The sequence below is a fragment of the Phoca vitulina genome, unplaced genomic scaffold (genome assembly GCF_004348235.1).
Source record: "Phoca vitulina isolate PV1807 unplaced genomic scaffold, GSC_HSeal_1.0 scaffold12, whole genome shotgun sequence".
Taxonomy (NCBI): Eukaryota; Metazoa; Chordata; class Mammalia; order Carnivora; family Phocidae; genus Phoca; species Phoca vitulina.
The window spans coordinates 27547998-27567600 of record NW_022589715.1 but is presented as its reverse complement, the minus strand read 5'-3'; the positions used below and the strand labels follow the sequence as shown (position 1 = coordinate 27567600).

The 19603-nt window shown below is 40.9% G+C and overlaps 1 protein-coding gene across 1 annotated transcript; it reads right to left on the bottom strand.

Annotated features, from left to right (window-relative positions):
• Positions 1-1108: 1108 nt before the first annotated feature.
• CNRIP1 (cannabinoid receptor interacting protein 1) lies at positions 1109-16732 on the bottom strand. The gene is made up of 3 exons (XM_032410822.1): positions 16157-16732; positions 13968-14118; positions 1109-2129 (listed from the first exon to the last, which is right to left on the bottom strand). Exons 1-3 carry the CDS (start codon positions 16333-16335, stop codon positions 1965-1967), a joined length of 495 nt encoding a protein of 164 aa, XP_032266713.1. The 5' UTR covers positions 16336-16732; the 3' UTR covers positions 1109-1964.
• Between the last annotated feature and the right edge of the window lie 2871 nt (positions 16733-19603).

Below are 19603 nucleotides of genomic sequence, written 5' to 3'. Positions count from 1 at the left end.
TTGCCGAAGCTGTGATATTGCCTCCATCCCTCAAAACAAATACTAAAGTTCCGACAGATGAGTCACTAGCTTGAAACCTCATTTCGCAAATGAAAATATTTACTAATCAGAGGTTTCAAGAGATTAAAATACGTAGTTTTCATATTTTCCCACCATCTAATAAGCCTGCCTCTCTACTGGATATTCTGGAAGAAAACTTAAGCCTCTGTCTGTACTAAATCTGTTGCTTATGTCAATGTCTGTTGCAATAAGTGAAAGTTGGTTTTTAAAATACAGTCATCAGGAGTGGATTCATGCTTATTTTTTAGCAGGAGTTCTAGGAGACACTATTATTTTTGAAAGACGAAGGAATTGAGAAACGTACCGTTCTCTTCTCAACACCGCTCACGATGAGCCCAAATCCAAGGCATTGCTGTGCCCTACTGGCAATATGGCCTCATTACAGGTAAGCGACTCAGCGGGGCAACGGGTTTGCTGCCAGCCTTGCGAATGCGGTTCCACAGTAAACTCTTTACAACACTCCCCCTAACCTAGCATATACCCACACGAAGTCTTTGCAGGTAGCAGAAAAGCAGATCCACAGCTAACTTCTCCCGACGCAATAGGATCTATGCTTCCCAAGGGAACACAACACCATTGCGGGGTAGTATGCTACTCTCCCAGAGAAAATGTCTTTCCTTCTTAGGGAATTTATCCTCAAACTGCATGGAATGAGGGATTTGTGCCACAGAACTTGCAGTCCCCTGGGAGCAGGCAAGGAGCTCTCCATCCCAGTGTCCATTCACTATTACAATAGCATGTCCTCTAGCTGCTCAGCTACACAGCCAGCTGATGGGAGTGGTCATCCCAGGAGGAAGCATGGGGAGAAGTAGGGACAAGCAGTTTTTGATTGTCCACCAAGTGCCTGAGTCTCTGCTAGCCTTGTTAGAGCTGGCTGGAGTGCTCCTGTTCAATTGTCCAAGCTGATCTATGATGAAGTGTGCTGATTCTCCTCCAGGTACGTCCTCCGTACCCTGCAATGTAGCTGGAGATCTGAATGGGGCTGGCCTGGAACAGAGGTCCACCGTCTAGACAGATATTGCCCACATGAAGAAGAAAAGCCAGGGCATGATTTTCAATACCTTTATTAAGAAATATCAAAAGTTCATTACAGTTCCATACACAGTTTTACAAAGTTCAAGTGAAGGGGAATTTGGGATGCCATCATATGCGTGTTTGAACACTACGGCAGCTTGCCAAAAAGGTAACCCTAAACTTCTGTCACCTTGTTTAACAGTGGACCCCAACCATGCCTTTTCCCATTTCTACTAGGCCACAACATAATCCCTTAAGTTACCTGAAAGAGTTTTAATGTGTTACATATACTTCTTAAATACTTGCCCTTTTGTTTTGTCATTATTGTTCCCTGAAGAAGCTGAGCTGTTTATATGAAGCACAACATCTGAGTCCCACTCATTGCTGTGTGTCTTACATTTTCACCAAGCCTCCCTTGAGAGCTGGATAACACTGCAAGTTACATGTGACCATATTATACTGCGGAGAGAACCCACACACGTTGTTATTTTTTTATTTAGCATTTAACAACAACAAAAAAATGGGGGAATCCCTCAATGTGGAAACAAAACACCACAGTCATTCAGCGGAATGGCTAAAAATGGGATATGTCTGCCAGTTCCACTGAGCTCCTCACAAGCGGTCAACGGCATGACCAGGAACAACTGGATGCAGGAACACCAACACGGAACACAGCAAGGGATCTTCTCGGGGGTGGTACATCGCAATTTTTTATGTCAGGGACATGGCATCAGAAGGGAATTACACTTTCAAAATAATCGGGGCCAGTAGGTCAACGGCACCCGATGGGAAACATCAACGGTGTTGTGTGCCTTGGTGAAGGCTTGCGCTGGGTTATCTGAAAGTTGATTTTTGAAGAGATTGTCCAGCAACATCAGAAAGAGCCATCTTCAGAGGAAGGACTCCTTGTTCACCCACATGAGGCTGCGCGTCTCATTGGGCTTGCATTCATACTCAATGACAGAGAACGGGCTTCCCCATTGGCAGTGATCTCGCTTGTGGTAATTGTAGAACTTGACTTGCCATACCGTCTCGAAGGTCCCAATGTCAGTGAACTGAGGGGAGAGAAACACGCACCATAAAAACCTCATTCTGCCACGAACAACAGATAAGAGCTCATGTTAGGGAAAGAGATCCTGCATATTCAAGGGTCAACAGTCAAGACTCTTTTGGTTTGCAAAGTTTAAGCCTTTAACTTTAATGAACTATTTTCCTTTATTATGTGAGCTAATTTCCTGAAAAGCTGTCTGTAAGCCATTTTTTTCTCTATAAAATCTTATTCCTATTGTACAAGTGGCATTTGCTGTCATACGGTCTTTAATAAACATAACTCCCCAAGTTTATCTGTTTTCCAAATTTAATTATTGGAAACCACTCTTTGAACCTCAGACTTTCAGAGCTTGCCACGAAGGGGGTTTAGGAAGAGAAGAGAGGGAATGGTGTTTGATGATTATCTTTTGGTGTCTATTTCAAAAGATAGTTGTACAAAATAACATATACACAGTATCACTAAACGTAAGATACAATTGCCGTTTTGTCATTAATTTCACTTCCAGGGAAAAATATTTTCTTAGAAGCATTTGATTGTTAAAGACCCTACTTTAACTTTTAAAAATACTGTTGAGCATTTATGAGTCAGGAATCCATGTCCATGTCTCAGGCTTCGATTGTACATTGTCCAGAACCATATTTGAGTAACTATTATGTGCTTTGCACACACAAAAATTTGTATGAGGTAGGATTCTTGCCCTCAAGAAGTTTGCATTCTACTTCCAGAAGGTAGGCCCTGCGGATCACTGCATAGAATTCTCCTGAGCCCTAAGCACGCAATTCCCATGTAGCTGAGAAGAGGACATAGAATACCCTGGGGGCCACTTGGGCAGGTGTTCAAGTGGCCTGCAGGGTAGCCTAACCCTGCTACTGCCTCCTGGAGCTATTTAGGGGATCTGGCATTAAACAGCATGATGCCTGTCGTTATTTTCTCCTCTGACCCTCTCCTGTCATGGGAGGGGACGGGGACTGCCTTGGCAGTGTTCTTAGACTTGTCAGGAGCCAGAAGACATGGAGTGGGGCAGGGCAGTAAGCAATAGGAGCCTTATGCTTGACACTGCTACAGGAGGAGGGTGATCAGGTGCTTCCCAGATGGCTTTCCAAGATGCTCTCCAAATTCTATTCTGCACCATTGCCTCATCCTGCTAATTTGATCCCAAAACAGGGTTTGGTTTTCTTTTGGGAAACATGCCTGACTCGAAACAGTGGGTGATATACCTAGAGTCCCCAACTCTTTCCCCAGGTAGGAAAAGAAAGTATCTTTTTCTAGAGAATCATGGCTTAACAGTCTAGAGACCTGTCCAAGTACACAGTAGCTTTATTCACTATAGCTTCAGACTTGAATCAGCCCAATGTTTCATCACTCACTTGGTGATAGACAAGTGTTAGTATGCCTGTCATTATGGCATTTTACTCAACAATAAAAAGAAACATATTGGGGCGCCTGGGTGGCTCAGTCGTTAAGCGTCTGCCTTCAGCTCAGGTCATGGTCCCAGGGTCCTGGGATCAAGCCCCGCATCGGGCTCCCTGCTCAGCGGGAAGCCTGCTTCTCCCTCTCCCACTCCCCCTGCTTGTGTTCCCTCTCTCGCTGTGTCTCTCTCTGTCAAATAAATAAATAAAATCTTTAAAAAAAAAAAAAAGAAACATACTGATTCAGGCAGCAACGAGGATGGATCTCAAAGATGTGCTGAGCAAAATAATCCAGACTCCAAAGAACACATATACTGTATGATTCCATTTATATAAAACTCACATATGTATGTATGTATGTATGTATGTATGTATGTATGCTGACAGGAAGCAGGAAGCATCTGTGGTTACTTAGAGCCTGGGGTGGGAGGAAGGGATTAATGATTGATGAAAATGTGTAAGAGGGAACTTTTTTGGGGGAAATGTTTTACTTCTTGACGGGTGGTGATTACATGAAAAAGAAAAAAAATGGCGAACATCTGAAAAATCTTTAAATGTAATATTATTAGTAATTAAAGAAATACAAACTTTGACAGAGGTATTATTCACCTATCAACTTGGCAAAAATGTCTAAATACCAGAAGCAATTTAAGCATCCGACTTTAGGAGAATATAATGAAAATGGTGGTGTATCTATATGATGGATTTGTGTAACCATTACACAGGAATTTAGGGTTTTTAATGATGAGAGAAAATGCTGAGAACAATGTCAACAAGAAAAAGGGATTAAAACTGTTTATATACAGTGTGAGCATAAGTATATAAAATAAGACATATAGAAAAAAGAGAATGAAAAAATATTAACAACAAAGCTTCTAAGTAAAGGAATTGAGTGTTTTTCTATCTTTTCTACTTGGATTTTCTGCAATAAATATGTTACTATTATAATCATAAAGAATGTTTTAAATGGTGAAATGGAATTATCGTCCCTAAAAAATTAACACACATATCCCTCTAACCTTAGGGATTTTATAAATTCTATCAAGGATACATAGAGGCTAATGAAAAGATTACAGCTTTGTTGACAGTAGGGTAGTGGAGGGAAGAATAAATTGAAATCTCATTTTATAAATCATCAAGATTTTTAAAGAGGGATGATGATGATGATGATGATGATCATTATCATGATTTGACCAGCATAGGGCATTGCATATTTCAAGGGCAATTCAATTACATTAAGTTATAAAAATATTTTACAAACACTAGTTAATCTTTTGAGGAAAGCAGGCTGAGACTATGCTAGGTAAGTGGGAAAAATAAGGCCTTTCTTGAAATAGAAATAAATAAAAGTTGGTTGTAAAAACAAAAACAAAGATGATTAGGACCACAGGCAAGGAAAACCTTAAGACATGACACTGTGTCTGAATAACCTTAAAATTAAGAAAGTCTCAATGTCACAGTGATGTGGGAAACAAAGGCAGAAGAAAAATTAAGTTTCCTTATTACTTACAGCCCATTGACAAGTCCTTGAAAAAGGCAGAGTGACATTCCTCTAGGAAACCAGCTGCCTTGATGTTAACACTTTGCTAAGGGCAAAAGGCAATCTTAGGCCGGACCCCCAGGATCATGTAAGTCTACTTTAACATAAAAATTCTTTAGGAAACTTCCTTTATTTCTACCCCCCAAGATACAGGTTGGCAATTATCTTTTAAGCCATCCACCAATATACATCTGAAGAGTCTCATGACTGAGTTTTTACTAAACAGTAATAAATGACCTTTCTCTAACAATAGCTAGCCCCCTAGGATCCTGGAAACCTTGTTTCCAAAATACCTGGGAGGCTTTCGCTATCCCTAACTCCCTCCCAACTTGGGAGTATATAATGGGCCACTCCTCATGACCCCAGTGCAGCTCTTTCTACCCACGGGTCCTGTCCCCGTGCTTTAATAAAACCACCTTTCTGCACCAAAGACGTCTCAAGAATTCTTTCTTGGCTGATGGCTTCGAACCCTAACATCTTTCCTACATCAACAGTTCTCAGTGATACAGGAGACAGCGTAGAAATATGCTGACAGCAACAGTCAGAGCTAAAAGATACGGAATGTTCAGGTGCTTCTATTTTGTTTTGTTTTGTTTTGTTTTGTTTTCTCTTTTACTAGTGTTGGGCCCAAGGTCATTTTGTAGTTAATTGCTGCTAACTATGCATATATTTTCCCATGACTTAGTTGTGCTAACTTCCCATTAGCTTTCTTCCTGCTCTTTCCGCTGGAGTTCTATTTCCAGGATGCCTCACAACCTCGCTCAGAATTTCTTCCCGTCTGATGTAGGAGCAGATGGGGTCTTGAAAGCTGACATTCTTCTTAAAGAACAGAAGCAACTACACAGGCTCTCTGCTCCCTCCCAACCCATCTGTGCCTTCCAATGAAAACTTAGCCAGGCAGGCTCCCTGGGTGATGCAATTTACACACAGGTAAGATTCTGTGCATTTGCATAGCGTTCTTTATTTTATACAATACCTTACATACGCCATTCTACTTTGGTCTTTTGACTGGTTTTAGCTTCTCCATTTCACAGATGAAAGAACTAATAAGACTCAGAGAGGTTAAGTGACTGCCCTAGGTCTAGGCTATGAAGCAGGTCAAGAACTTAGGTTTCCTAATTCCTATCTAGGAACTATTATCACTATACCCAACTCCTTCTAGAAGCAAATGAGTTAAGAGTTAATGAACAGTTTTTCTTTTTTTTCCGCATGAGAACATATATGGATTGTCATGTGTAAAATGCTTTAGGACAGTACTATGCACTGAATGTGTGTATCTCCCCAAATTCATATGTTGAAGCCTAAATCCCCAATGTGACGGTATTTGGGGGTGGGGCCTTTCAGAAGAAATTAGGTCACGAGGGTGGAGCCCTCATGAATGGGATTAGTGCCCTTGTAAAAACAGATGGGAGAGGGATGATCTCTATGCTCTTTTTCATGTGAGGATACAGCCAAGAAAGTAGCTATTTGAAACAGCAAAAGGGCTCTCATCAGACACTGAATCTGCTAGTACCTTGGTCTTGGACTTCCAGCCTCCAGAACTGTGAAGGATAAATGTTTGTTGTTTAAGCCACCCAGTCTATGGTCTTCTAAAAGTGACACTCCACTATAGACCTGGACATATTATTTGCCATATTGTCCATTCAAGTTGCAAACTTTGGGACATTTTTATTTTACAACTGATGTGGAAGAGAATCATCAGATTCCAAGGAGAGGAGATTCAGCTGTCATCTTCAGTAACAAGGAATCTGAGAAGTTTGTTTTAAATAATTTCTACGGTCAGGGCGCCTGGTGGCTCAGTCAGTTAAACATCTGCCTTCAGCTCAGGTCATGATCTCAGGGTCCCAGGACAGAGCCCCGAGTCAGGCTCCCTGCTCAGCAGGGAGTCTGCCTCTCCCTCCACCCTGCTCATGCTCTCTCTCAAATAAATAAATGAAATCTTTAAAAAAAAGTTTCCATGGTCTTACAACCTGTTGGCCTAGAATCACTACAGTACTTCTCACCACTCACCATGCCACTAGAGACATAGGAAATTCACCAAGAATAAGGTTACTCAGAAATCCATTGACTTGAGAGCTCAGAATGACCTTATTATATCAATAGAAACATGATGTTACTTCATTGGTAAACAAATTCAGTATAATAAGTATCTGTGACTTTTAGTGTGGCATGACCTATGAATTCCTACTGGATTCCAAGCCTCTCTTACTCCTGTACTGCTTGAAGTTTTATTAGCAAATGCATGTTTTCCATTTCTCTTAGTTGAACAGAGAGGACTAAAAGTTCTGAGAATTATAAAGTATGTTTAACTTTATAAGAATCTGTCCAACTTTTCCTAAGTGATTGCACCATTTTACATTCCTACCAGCAACGAGAGTTTTAGCTGCTCCTCATCCTCTCTGATAGTTGGCATTGCCAGCCCAGTCTACTGGTAAAGAAGAAAGATAATAAAGAGCAGAAATCAATGAAATAGAAAAGAACAAATAATAAAGAAAAACCATAAGGAAAGACTCTAGAGAAAAAAATAATGTAAAGAAATAATAATAAAAAAAAAAGTAATGAAACCAAAATCTGGCTTTTTGAAAAGGTCTTAAAAACTGATAAACCCCAGGGGCACCTGTTTGGCTCAGTCAGCAGAGCATGCAACTCTTAATATCAGGGTCATGAGTTTAAGCCCCACTGGGTGTGGAGCCTATTTAAAAATATTAAAAAATAAAAAAATTGATAAACCCCTAGAAAAACTGAGCAAGAAAAAGAAGACAAATTACCAATATCAGGAATGAAAGAGATGCTATCAGAACTTTATACCAATATAGTTAATGAAATGGACAAATTCCTTAAAAGATACAAACTATCAGTAGACCTCCATCTACTAAGGAAATTGTATCTGTAGGTAAAAATCCTTCCAGAAAGAAAATTTCAGGCCCAAATGGCTTCACTGATAAATTCAGACATTTAAGGAAAAATACCAATTCTATATAAATTCTTTCATACAATGGAGGAAGGAACACTTCTCAATTCAGTTTATGAAGCCCATGTTAACACCTTAACTTGGCAAAGATATTACAAGTAAAGGAAAATTGCAGACAAAAATTCCTCATGGGCTTATGCATAAAATTTGCTTTTAATTTTTATTTGCTTGAATTAGTAAATCAAATCCAGCAATAGGCTTTTACAACAGTACCAAAAGAGTTTTATTCTTGGAACTCAAGGATGGTTCAATATTTTAAAATCCTTATAATTCACCATATTAACAAAAATAAAGGAGAAAAAGCCATTATTATCATATCCATGGATGCAGAAAAAGTATTTGGTAATTCAACATCCATTCATGATAAAAACTCTCAGCAAATTAGGAATAGAAAGTTCTTCAACCTGATTAAGGGGCATCAATAAAAAAACCTATAGTTAACATCACCCTTAATGGTAAGACTGAGTTCTTTCCCTATAAGATGGGAAATAAGGCAAGAATATCAGCTCTTACTATTCCTATTCAGCATTGTGTTGAAGGTCCTAGCTACCTTATGGCAAGAGGGGAAAAAAAAAGGGAAAGTAAAACTATTTATTTTTACAGATGGACAACTGTTTGCAGAAAACACTAAGCAATAGAATAAAAAGCTACTAAAATTAATAAGTGAATTTAGCAAGTTTGTAAGATACTATATCAATTTATAAAAATTGCTATATTTCATAAAGAAATACACTAGCACTGAACAACTGGTATTATTTTTTAATATTTCACCAATTTTGTAGGTAAAAATTGGTATTGCACTATTTGTATTTTTTTCACCAATTGTGAAATTAAGCCATTTAAAAATATATTTATTGGGGGTTTGGGAGGATGGGTTAGCCTGGTGATGGGTATTAAAGAGGGCACGTTCTGCATGGAGCACTGGGTGTCATGCACAAACAATGAATCATGGAACACTACATCAAAAACTAATGCTGTAATGTATGGTGATTAACATAACAATAAAAAATTTAAAAAATATACATTTATTGATTATTTGGATTTCTTCTTCTGTGAATTGCCTATTTATTTATTTTTGCTTATTTTCCCATTTCCCACATCCTATTGTTATTTTTTTTCTCATTGGCCTCTAAGAATTATTTATATATTAAGTTACAGATCTTTCCAAATGACTCCACAGAGCAGACACAAAGGAACGACTTTTCTATTTGGGAGGACATGCATACGGCTACCTAGCTCTGCACGCACAGCCCCCTAACAAGCTTGCATACCCTGTTACCTTATTCCTCCTAACTCCCATCAGTCTCTCACTGAAGAGGGCCAACAAAAGGGGAACCACGGAATGATGTGTGCAGACAGAATCTCCACCTGGACTCTCCCCTAGGAGGGACTGAATGGGGCATCAGTCACATTAAGGTACAAGTCAACACTGCTGTTTGAAATGGGGGTTGAGAGATTTTAGAGCCGGGTAATTCACTCCCGCTACCAGGGCCCCTGGAAATATCTGAATAAAGAGATCACTGCCATCAACCTAAGTCAGGTATCATTGGACTACTTCCTGACTTCAGCTTCCGTGGGCAGTAAAGGGCTGTGGAAAGTCACTATGGGCTGCAAGCCAAGTCTGCATCGGCAGTGGCTGAAAATCAAGGCCACATAGCCTGGGAGACTGTGCATGTTACACGTAAGTTTTTCACCAATTGTTACTTGCCTTTTAATTTAAATTCTCTTAAGGAAAATATAATTTAATTTCATGATTTTTGACAGAAATTTTATAGTGCATGTAATCAAAGCTTTCAATTTTTAGCTTTGGATATCTTCTATTTCTTTTGGGTTTAATTCTTTTCATATCAATTTTTTAAAAAGTTGACTTTTTACAGTTAACCCCTTGAACCATCTGAAATATATTTTAGAGTATCGTATCAGGAAAGAATAACAGTGACGTTTCCCCCAACTAGCCAATAACCCCAGCATTATTTATCCAATGATTAAAAAATTAAAAAAAAATACTTTGAAGTAACTTTACACTCCTAAGAAGTTGCTCTTGTATATCCTTAATTCAGCTTCCCTTACTGGATTCCCCTATTTGATTCATTGGATTACTTGCACATTTCAAGACTTCCTTGTTGTCTCTGAAGGTGTGGTTGTGTCTGTAATTTACTTAAGCTTGAAACATTGATGACATTGATGACAAAAGTCATAAAATAGGTTAAAGGCTATGTGAGGCTTTCATTACTAGAATGAAATTTGAATTTAACATTAGAACTGCTGACTTAATCAGGATCAGGAAAACTTCTCTAACTTCTATTGTTTTCCTTAGAATCAGCCTATTACAGATAAGATACAAATACATGGCCAATGCTCATACCAAAAGCCATGTGATCATTGTTGGAAAAATCAACTATCACTTGCTTCTTCTAGATGTGGACATTCCATTAAGAACCTAGGCTTTACTATTGAGACTCATAAAATGCTAATACCATCTTAAATCCTTTGTAAGATGATATACAGTATAAACATATAAATCAAGTTTGAATGAGGGGACAGTTAAATAACAAAATCTAAAATTGCAGAACAAATCAAAATAGACTGTCAACTCTGGAAAAATAACTTTCTCAAATTTAAATATAAGAAATCATAAAGGAAAATGAGAGGTTTAAATGTAATTATGTTTCTACACAATGGAAAATGTAAGCAAAGCAATACTGAGAGAAATAGGACAGATATGACAGATCTTTAAAAAATCTTTACTAGGACTCTGATTTTTTAAGATTTTATTTATTTGAGAGAGAGAAAAAGAGAGTGCATCGGTGTATTCACACAAGCGGGAGGAGGGGCAAAGGAAGAGGGAGAGAGAGAATCTCAAGCAGGCTCCCCTGCTGAGTGCAGAGCCAGACATGGGGCTCAATCCCACGACCGGAGAGATCATGAGGCTTAACCAACTGAGCCACCCAGGCGCTCCTAGGACTCTGATTTTTAAAAAATAATCTTCCATAGAAATATTAACAAAACATGAAAGAACTAATTTACACACACAAAAATAAAATGAAATGTTGAAATGTTCATTCTTGTAAATGATAGTAAAAAGTAAACTAGGAAAATTTATTTTTAATTTTTTTTAATTTTAATTTTTTTTAAAGATTTATTTATTTGACAGAGAGACACAGCGAGAGAGGGAACACAAGCAGGGGGAGTGGGAGAGGGAGAAGCAGGCTTCCTGCTGAGCAGGGAGCCTGATGCAGGGCTCGATCCCAGGACCCTGGAATCATGACCTGAGCTGAAGGCAGACGCTTAACGACTGAGCCACCCAGGCGCCCCGGAAAATTTATTTTTTAAAATAATTCCCAATGCTGTCATAATTATAGCAAAGCCACCAGACTTCTATACTGCTGCTAACATTGTAAAATGTCACATACAACACTTTAAAAAAATACCCGAAATGGCTGTATGTGGGAACAGCCATAAAATTCATTCCTTTTGGGGGCGCCTGGGAGGCTCAGTCAGTTAAGTGTCTGTCTTCGGCTCAGGTCATGATCGCAGGGTCCTGGGATAGAACCCCGCGTCGGGCTCCCTGCTCAGCGGGGAGTCCGCTTCTCCCTCTTCCTCTGTCTCTGCCCACCCCCCATGTTTTCCCTCGCTCTCAAATAAATAAATAAAATCTTTAAAAAAAATTCATTCCTTTTGACCAAATAATTTTACTCCTATTGAAGTAGCAGCACAGAATAATTCATTATAGCACTTTTTACGATGAGAACAATTGACATATCTAATATCTGAGGAGTAGTCTAATCATTACAATACAGCATGGTAGAGTCTTATATTGCCATTAAAACTGTAACAATGAATATGTAGAATGTTGGACAATTACATAATAAAATGGTTGCAACTATAAAATGTATATATGTGGAATGTAATCTGAAAATGAACTGAGTCAAAATGTACGGATTACTGTTGCTTTAAAAATTTGCTCAAATTTCTGAAACTTATGTTATTTAACATTTTTTTTTTAAATCCTGCAAATCCCTTGAGATGCTGGGATGTATCCCCAGCCCTCCTCTCTGTATCTGTGCCCAATAAAAAGGAATCCTACAGGGACTTGTTGGCCTTCAGTCCTATTTGGTGTGTTCCTAAATGATAGTATTTGAGAATCTGACTTTCTTCATCACATAACTAGCAGCATCCCCTTAAGGGTAAATTTGTAATCCTTATACCACCTTGGAGCTGAAAGGGGCCTCCGAGATCAGGTAGTGGAATCCACCTATGCTCTTCCAGCTTTATCATCTTGAGCCAGTCTCTACCTCACTCTCTGCTCCACCCACATTGGGCTTCTCTCCTTCATTACAACACATGACGCTCTCCCCCCAGCTCTTGATCTCTGTAACTCCTCTTTCCTCGAGTGTTCCCTCTCCTCTCAATGCTCATTTATTGTTTATTTATTTCTCATGAAAACCATCCCCAAAATCTTGGATTAGAATAAAACCTTTGATATATGCTCCAAGGGCACCACGATTTTAGTACACTTCGTGTAATAATAATTATTTACTTTATTATTGATAATCACATATAAAGTATGTTTTCCTTCTCTGGATTAGAAGCCCCATGAAGCCAGGAACATCTATTTTGTTCATTAATCCTCTTCCAGTGCCTGATAGGCAAGAAATCTCCATATATTTGTTGATGAATCAAGCAAATAAAAAATTAATAAAATAGAAATCTAAAAATCCTAAATAAAATATTAGCATATTGAATTTAGTGACATATTTTCAAAAATACATAACATTTAAGTAGGGTTTATTTTAGGAAATAAAGGGTAATGTATTATATAATTATTAATGTATCAAAAGAGATCAATTATCTCCATAGATGGGAAAAGGAATTAGATAAAATTCAACACATCTCCCAATTAAAAAAATGTCTTGGGGCGCCTGGGTTGCTCAGTCAGTTAAGCATCTGCCTTTGGCTCAGATCATGATCTCAGGGTCCTGGAATCAAGCCCCGCATAGGGCTCCCTGCTCAGCGGGGAGTCTGCTTCTCCCTCTCCCTCTGCCCCTCCCCACTGTTAGTGCTCACTTGCGCTCTCTCAAACAAATAAATAAAATCTTTTAAAAAAATGTCTCTTAGTGAGCTAGAAAAAAGGATGCTTTAGCACAATAAATATTTAAAACAAACATTGTACCTAACAGTAAAACCCTGAAGACAAGGATACCCCTTACCACCATTAGTGAGCAACATTATTCTAGAAACATTAGCCAATGCAGTAAGGCTAGAAAGAAGATTCAGAAAATGATAGTTGTATGTAGATTATGACTGCCAATCTGAAAAACCTAAGATTAAATGAAAAGTTTTAGTAAGCAAGTTCAATAAGAGGACCAGTTACAAAATACATGAACACACTATAAAAGCAATACATTTAAAACAATGCATATTAGCATAAGAATAGACAGATCAATGGAATAGATTAGAAAGTATAGAAAGAGATTTAATTTTTTTGGCCATATAAGAAATTACTTTGAAACTGACCATTGAAGAAGCATGAATTATTTAATTAATTGTATTAGGATATTATGGACAAATAGATTCCAATATGAAACTATGAATTAAGATAATATTTCATAATTTCATAATATTTCCTTTTATTTCTTTTTTTTTTTAAAGATTTTATTTATTTATTTGAGACAGAGAGAATGAGAGAAAGAGAGCACATGAGAGGGGGGAGGGTCAGAGGGAGAAGCAGGCTCCCTGCCGAGCAGGGAGCCCGATGCGGGACTCGATCCAGGGACTCCAGGATCATGACCTGAGCCGAAGGCAGTCGCTTAACCAACTGAGCCATCCAGGCGCCCCTTCCTTTTATTTCTTAAGGGGAGATACTGATTGTTTTCTCTTCCATGGTTTCTGTTTGCCCTGACACCCTCATGCAGGCCTTACCGGCATTGTGATCTGGATGGGTTGCCGTTCTCCACTCTTGGTTGGGGCCACACCTTCTGTGTCATATGTGCCCGTATAAACAATTCTGTCCCCATCAGGCTCTTTAGACTTCAGCTCCAGTGGGACAACCACACCACCAATGGAAATGTTCCTGCAATGGACTGGAGTTGACTATACATGGTAGGAATTAATTTAGGCACCCTGTCCTGGTCTGGACCATAACCCTAGGCAGGAATCCTACAGGGTTTGGTTAAAGGAGACATCTGGTGGGGTAGAAAGTTCTGAAAGGTCAGGAGGCTTGAGTTCTCCAACTTACCAGTCACGTGACCCTAGAGCAACTACTTAATCTCTCTGGACTGACCTTAGTATTCTCATCCAGACTACTTGTACAAGACTGAGTCGAACTCTATCAGTCCTACTCTATAGTTTCTTATCTGTGGGACTATTAAAAACTTACCTATACCCAGCCTCATCCCAAACCCCAGAATTTAGAATTCAATGTGGTCAGGTATGGTTTGGGCACGGTAAATTTATTTTAAGTTTCTCTAGGTGATTCTAATATACAGGTAGGGTTGAGAACCAAGAACCACTGAACTAGCTCTTAAATGATTTTTTTCTGTTCCAACAATCAGAGATCCCCTGATTTGGGGTACACAAAGCCAACCACACAACCAGAAATTCTCACTGGCATCATTCCTTTGTGTTAAGTTAGTGATTCTCAAGGGTTAGTCCCTGGATCAGCTGTGTCAGTATTACCTGCTCACGTATTAGAAAACAAATTTTTAAGCCCTACCCCAGACATAGTAAACTGGAAACTCGAGGGTGGGGCTCAGCCATCTGAGTTTTAACAAGCATTTTAGGTGATTCTGACAGACACTCAAGTTTAGGAACTACTAGTTTAGGGCAATGAAACACCCTTGATAAAATTAAAATGTAAATAGAAAAAGTAGTTCTGTCATTAACACAAATTCATTTTAGATTAGTTAAAAAAATAGAGAACCACCTTGAAGAAAATGGGATAGAGAACAGATAACTTGGGAGAATTTGCCAGGAAATAAGGGAAAGGAAAAGTCTGGATTATATGGAGATGCACGGAACACTGGGAAATGTGAAGGTAACTGGTGTGTGGAGCTGTGGGGGGTTGGTGACAAGCAGGGGGACCAGGAGCACTAGAAACAACCCAGTGTGGTTCTAGGTCCTTGAATTAGGGCCTGACACCTAGAAGGCCAACACAAGTTTATTGAATTAATGACTATCGATGGAGACTGCAGCTATAAAAGTTATCTGGTGGACTCAAAGCCCTTCCACGCCCCGCTTCCACATTAGACTTCACACCATGCTTAGGTGGAAGCTGAGAGGTAAAGGACTTCATCCCTAGATACTTCCTTATAAGCTATGGCACCCTTCCATTCTGACTTTCTAGCCAGAAGTCTAGTGGGTGCACCAAACTGTGGTAGCAGGGAAGAGATAATCCCTGCCACAAATAAACCAAGAAACATCCTTTTGTTGCAAGGATATGGCGAATCCCAGGCACCATCCCCAGGGTGAACAAACAACTCAGGAGAAAATGAAAAACACACGGCAGGGAAAACGGTGAGACTAGGCCCAAGGCGAGGAGGCTGTGCTCTGACTTGTGGCTGCCCCTCCAGCCCCACGGTCTCCAGCCACGTAAGGGTGGATGGATGGTGGAATAGGGAGCGTCCCTTAGGGAGCCCCAGTAACTACCTCACCCTCGCCTTTACACCTCACTCCTCAGCCTTTCTCCCTCCTTCGGCCTCGCTGTTGGCAGAACCCCGCGGGACGCCAGGGCTGGGGAGAGGAGGGCTGGGATTGCGGTAGGTGAACAATCCGGGGCGCCTGGGGGTGCCCCGAGGGCTGGGCAGAAGGAATGAAAAATTTACAAGAAAATAACCCCCCGCGACCCTCCCCCCAACCCTGGCTTCCTGACGTTGTTTTAAACATCCCTCCCCAAGACGGGTGGAAGGAAGCGTGAATAGGGAAAAGCAAGCGTAAAACAGAGGAGGGGACCAAAAGGAACAGGGACTGACCTCTTCCCCCCACCCCTGGGCCGCTGGGCACGACGCGAGGCCAGAGCGGCGGGGGAGAGGCTCGGGCTGCCCGGGGGCCTCGGTCCTCCGCGCGGACCCCAAGGTGGGGTCGGGCAGGCCCCTGCGCGCGCGCTTACTCACTCGACCTGCAGCGTGGTGGGCTTAATCTTCACCTCCACCTTGTAGGAGGAGCCGGTGAGCAGCTTGATGGTGCGGTTCTGGCCGAAGCGCTGGCCGTCCACCTTGAAGAAGACCGGGCCGTCGTTGGGCTGGATGCGCAGCGCGATGGAGAGGCGCACGAGACCCGGCAGGTCCCCCATGGCTGGGCGCGGAGCGAGCGCGGCGGCTCCGCCGGGCGGAGGACTGCGCGGGCTGCGACCGAGCGGCTGGAGCGCGGTGGGCGGAGAGGAAGCTCGGGGCGGGAGAGGGAGGTGGCGGAGGGGAGGCTGCAGCTAGGAGCCCGCGCCGTTGCGGCCGTTCGCCCTGGCTTTTGAGGACCAGCTCCGGAGGCCGTGGCCTTCCGCCCCACTCCGCAAGGAAGCGCGCCCAGGAGACAGCTCCGAGGCCCCGAGCTTCCCCATCCCCCGCCCCGGTGCTGCGTCCTCCGCGCCCTGATGGGTTCGCTCCGGCCCGCAGGCCTGGGGCAGATCCGCGCAGCTGGGGGCGAGAGAGTTAATCCTGCTTACGCACCACAATCCCCTTCAGCTGGAGAAGAGGACATTTAGGCTCCTCCTAGAGCCGCGCGGGGCGGGCGGAGGAGAGGATTGGGAGGGAGGAGGTATTGGGGTACTGGGGTTAAGCAACACTACACCAAGGACCGAGACCTCGGAATCTGGATACCATTTTGGTCGACTAAGGGATGTGGACATCATTGCTGGAGAATCGGGCCCCAGGCAGGCAGGAGGAGGCTGAGAGGCAAAAGGGAGACGGGAAATGGGGCAGGAAACAGCTAGCCAGTGATTTAAATTTCAGGAAATAAGAGTCTTTCTAAAGCTTAGGGGAAATGGCCGAGGGAAGGCGCAATTCCATCTAATGTGACCTGAAAGCTACACTGGATTAGAAATGTGTGCCAGAAAAAGAAAAAGAAAATAACCAATATATATTCAAGGAACTGCACCTTCTTGTAGGTGTGTATTTCTATTATGCATATTCTTGTCTCAAGAATGACACGGTGTAATGAGTTATATTTACATGGATCTTGAAAGGTGAGCTATTAACCCTGTAAAAGGCTTATGTCTAAGGCATAGTTTGTGACCAAGATTATTGACAGGGCACCCCTTGCGACACGGCAGAATTTAGATTGGCATAATAGCGTGATTAGAGCGTCTCCATGGGAGAAGTCCGCTGACAGCTCGTGATTTTGGAAGCAAGAGGAGTCCAAGGCTATTAAGGCTCTACTGAGAATGGTTTCACAAAGCGGAGAGTACACACCTGCTTCAGCACCACCTAGGTGGATAGTACCAGAGCCACTGGCACACCTGGGGAATGGAGAAGCTTGTTAGTGAGGACAAATGGGTTGGGAAGGGTCGTATCGCAGTTTTTATTCAGTCAGATTAGTATTGCTTTCCTTTAGAAATACCACCATCTCGAAAGTGAGGTGTTTCCTACATTATTCTACAAAAATACATCAGATTTCTCTCATTTCTGAATTGTTTGCCATATTTCCTGCACTACTCTTTGAATAGTATTAAATTTTGTAGGCTGCAGAGTTTTGTGTAATTATTTGCTTCTCTACATTGACAAATTTGCTAACCACACCATAGTCGTTAACATTAAATAAAATCCCTTAAAAAAAAACCCTGATACATATATTCCTTACATAAAATGTATTTTGGCTCCCCAATAAGATTGGGGGCAGGAGCTCTTTTTCAGATCACCCAATAATATCTACCATAGTGTCTTCTGCAAAGGGACCCATCAAATATTTGTGTTTATCCAAGTTGTTCAGACTTCACTAGAAGGGAGGGAATAAGGCTGGAGAGAATGACTTGAAAATGTTTCTTGGCAGGAGAGGCAGTTTGTGTAGTAGTTAAGCCCAGAAGCCTTATAGTCAGACTTGTTAAAATCCTCGCTCTATCACCGTGCCAGTTGTGTGACCTTGGGCAAATTTCATAACCTCTCGGAAATGGTTTTCTTATCTGTAAAAGGGCTGGAGGAAAGCAGATGCTATCCCTCTGATAGGGTTGTTGTGATAGTCAAGTGAGATGATGCACATTCCAGTGCCTGACTCTAATATTAGCTATTGTTATTAAGTGGAGGGAAATACAAACGGTCAATAAACATATATCAGGATGCTCAACCACATCTCTAGTAGAAAAGCCAGAGGAATGTAGACCAAGTCAGTAATATCAAACTTTTTTTTGTCTATCAGCTTGGCAGAATTTTCAAACACTTTAAATTCAGTATTGGTAAAGATGGGGCGCCTGGGTAGCTCAGTCGTTAAGCGTCTGCCTTCGGCTCAGGTCATGATCCCAGGGTCCTGGGATTGAGCCCCGCATCGGGCTCCCTGCTCCGCGGGAAGCCTGCTTCTCCCTCTCCCACTCCCCCTGCTTGTGTTCCCTCTCTCACTGTGTCTCTCTCTGTCAAATAAATAAATAAAATCTAAAAAAAAAAAAAAGTATTGGTAAAGATGTAGGGAAATCAGCACTGTCATAACCTGGTGGAAGAATATAATTGCAACGGCCTTTTATTAGAAGTAATTTAATGAATTTATTGAAAGTTAAACCATAAATGGGGTGCCTGGCTGGCTCAGCTAGAGCATGCAACTTTGATCTCGGGTTTGTGAGTTCAAGCCCCATGTTGGGTGTAAAGATTACTTAAAAAATAAATAAAAAATTTTTTAAAGTTAAAAATATTAAACCATATATTTATGGATGTGTCTGTGAATGTATGTATGTATACACACACACACACACACACACACACACGCATACTGCTGAGTCAACAATCCTACTTTTAAAACCAATCCTTCAGAAAAAATAAAGGCATTATTACATTGAATATATGTCATTTGGGTGTTAATTGCAACATTGTAAAAATCAAAACAAAGAATAAACTGAATGTCAACCAATAAATACATGGCTGAATAAATTCTTATATACCCATGGTATAGAATTTATGCCACTGTTAATATAATAAATTATATGTTGTACTGGCAAACACATATGCTAAAGCTGCTAACGATAAAAGCAGGGTGGCTACACAGTGGCAAACTGTGGTAGCCTGAGGGTAAGCACTTTGTTTTATGTGTTGCTGTATCCCAGCCTGCACAGAACAATGCCGGGCACATAGTAGGTACTCCGTGAATATTTGTTGAATTGAACTTCTGTCCTTGTTTTAAACATGTTCATATGTAAATTCTCCCATATCTTGAAAAGTAATGAGATCCACGTGATTTATCTGGAGTAATGTAAACAAAAAAAATCTAATTGCAAATAATATCTATAGTATGATGGTATTTCAAAACACTAAAAATTTTTAAATCATATACATGTGTATATGTTTTTATTAGCTCTTTTTAAAAAAATTAGAAGGTACACAGTACACGTAATTTTGGTTACCCTGGTGGATAGAGACTGGAAAGAGGGT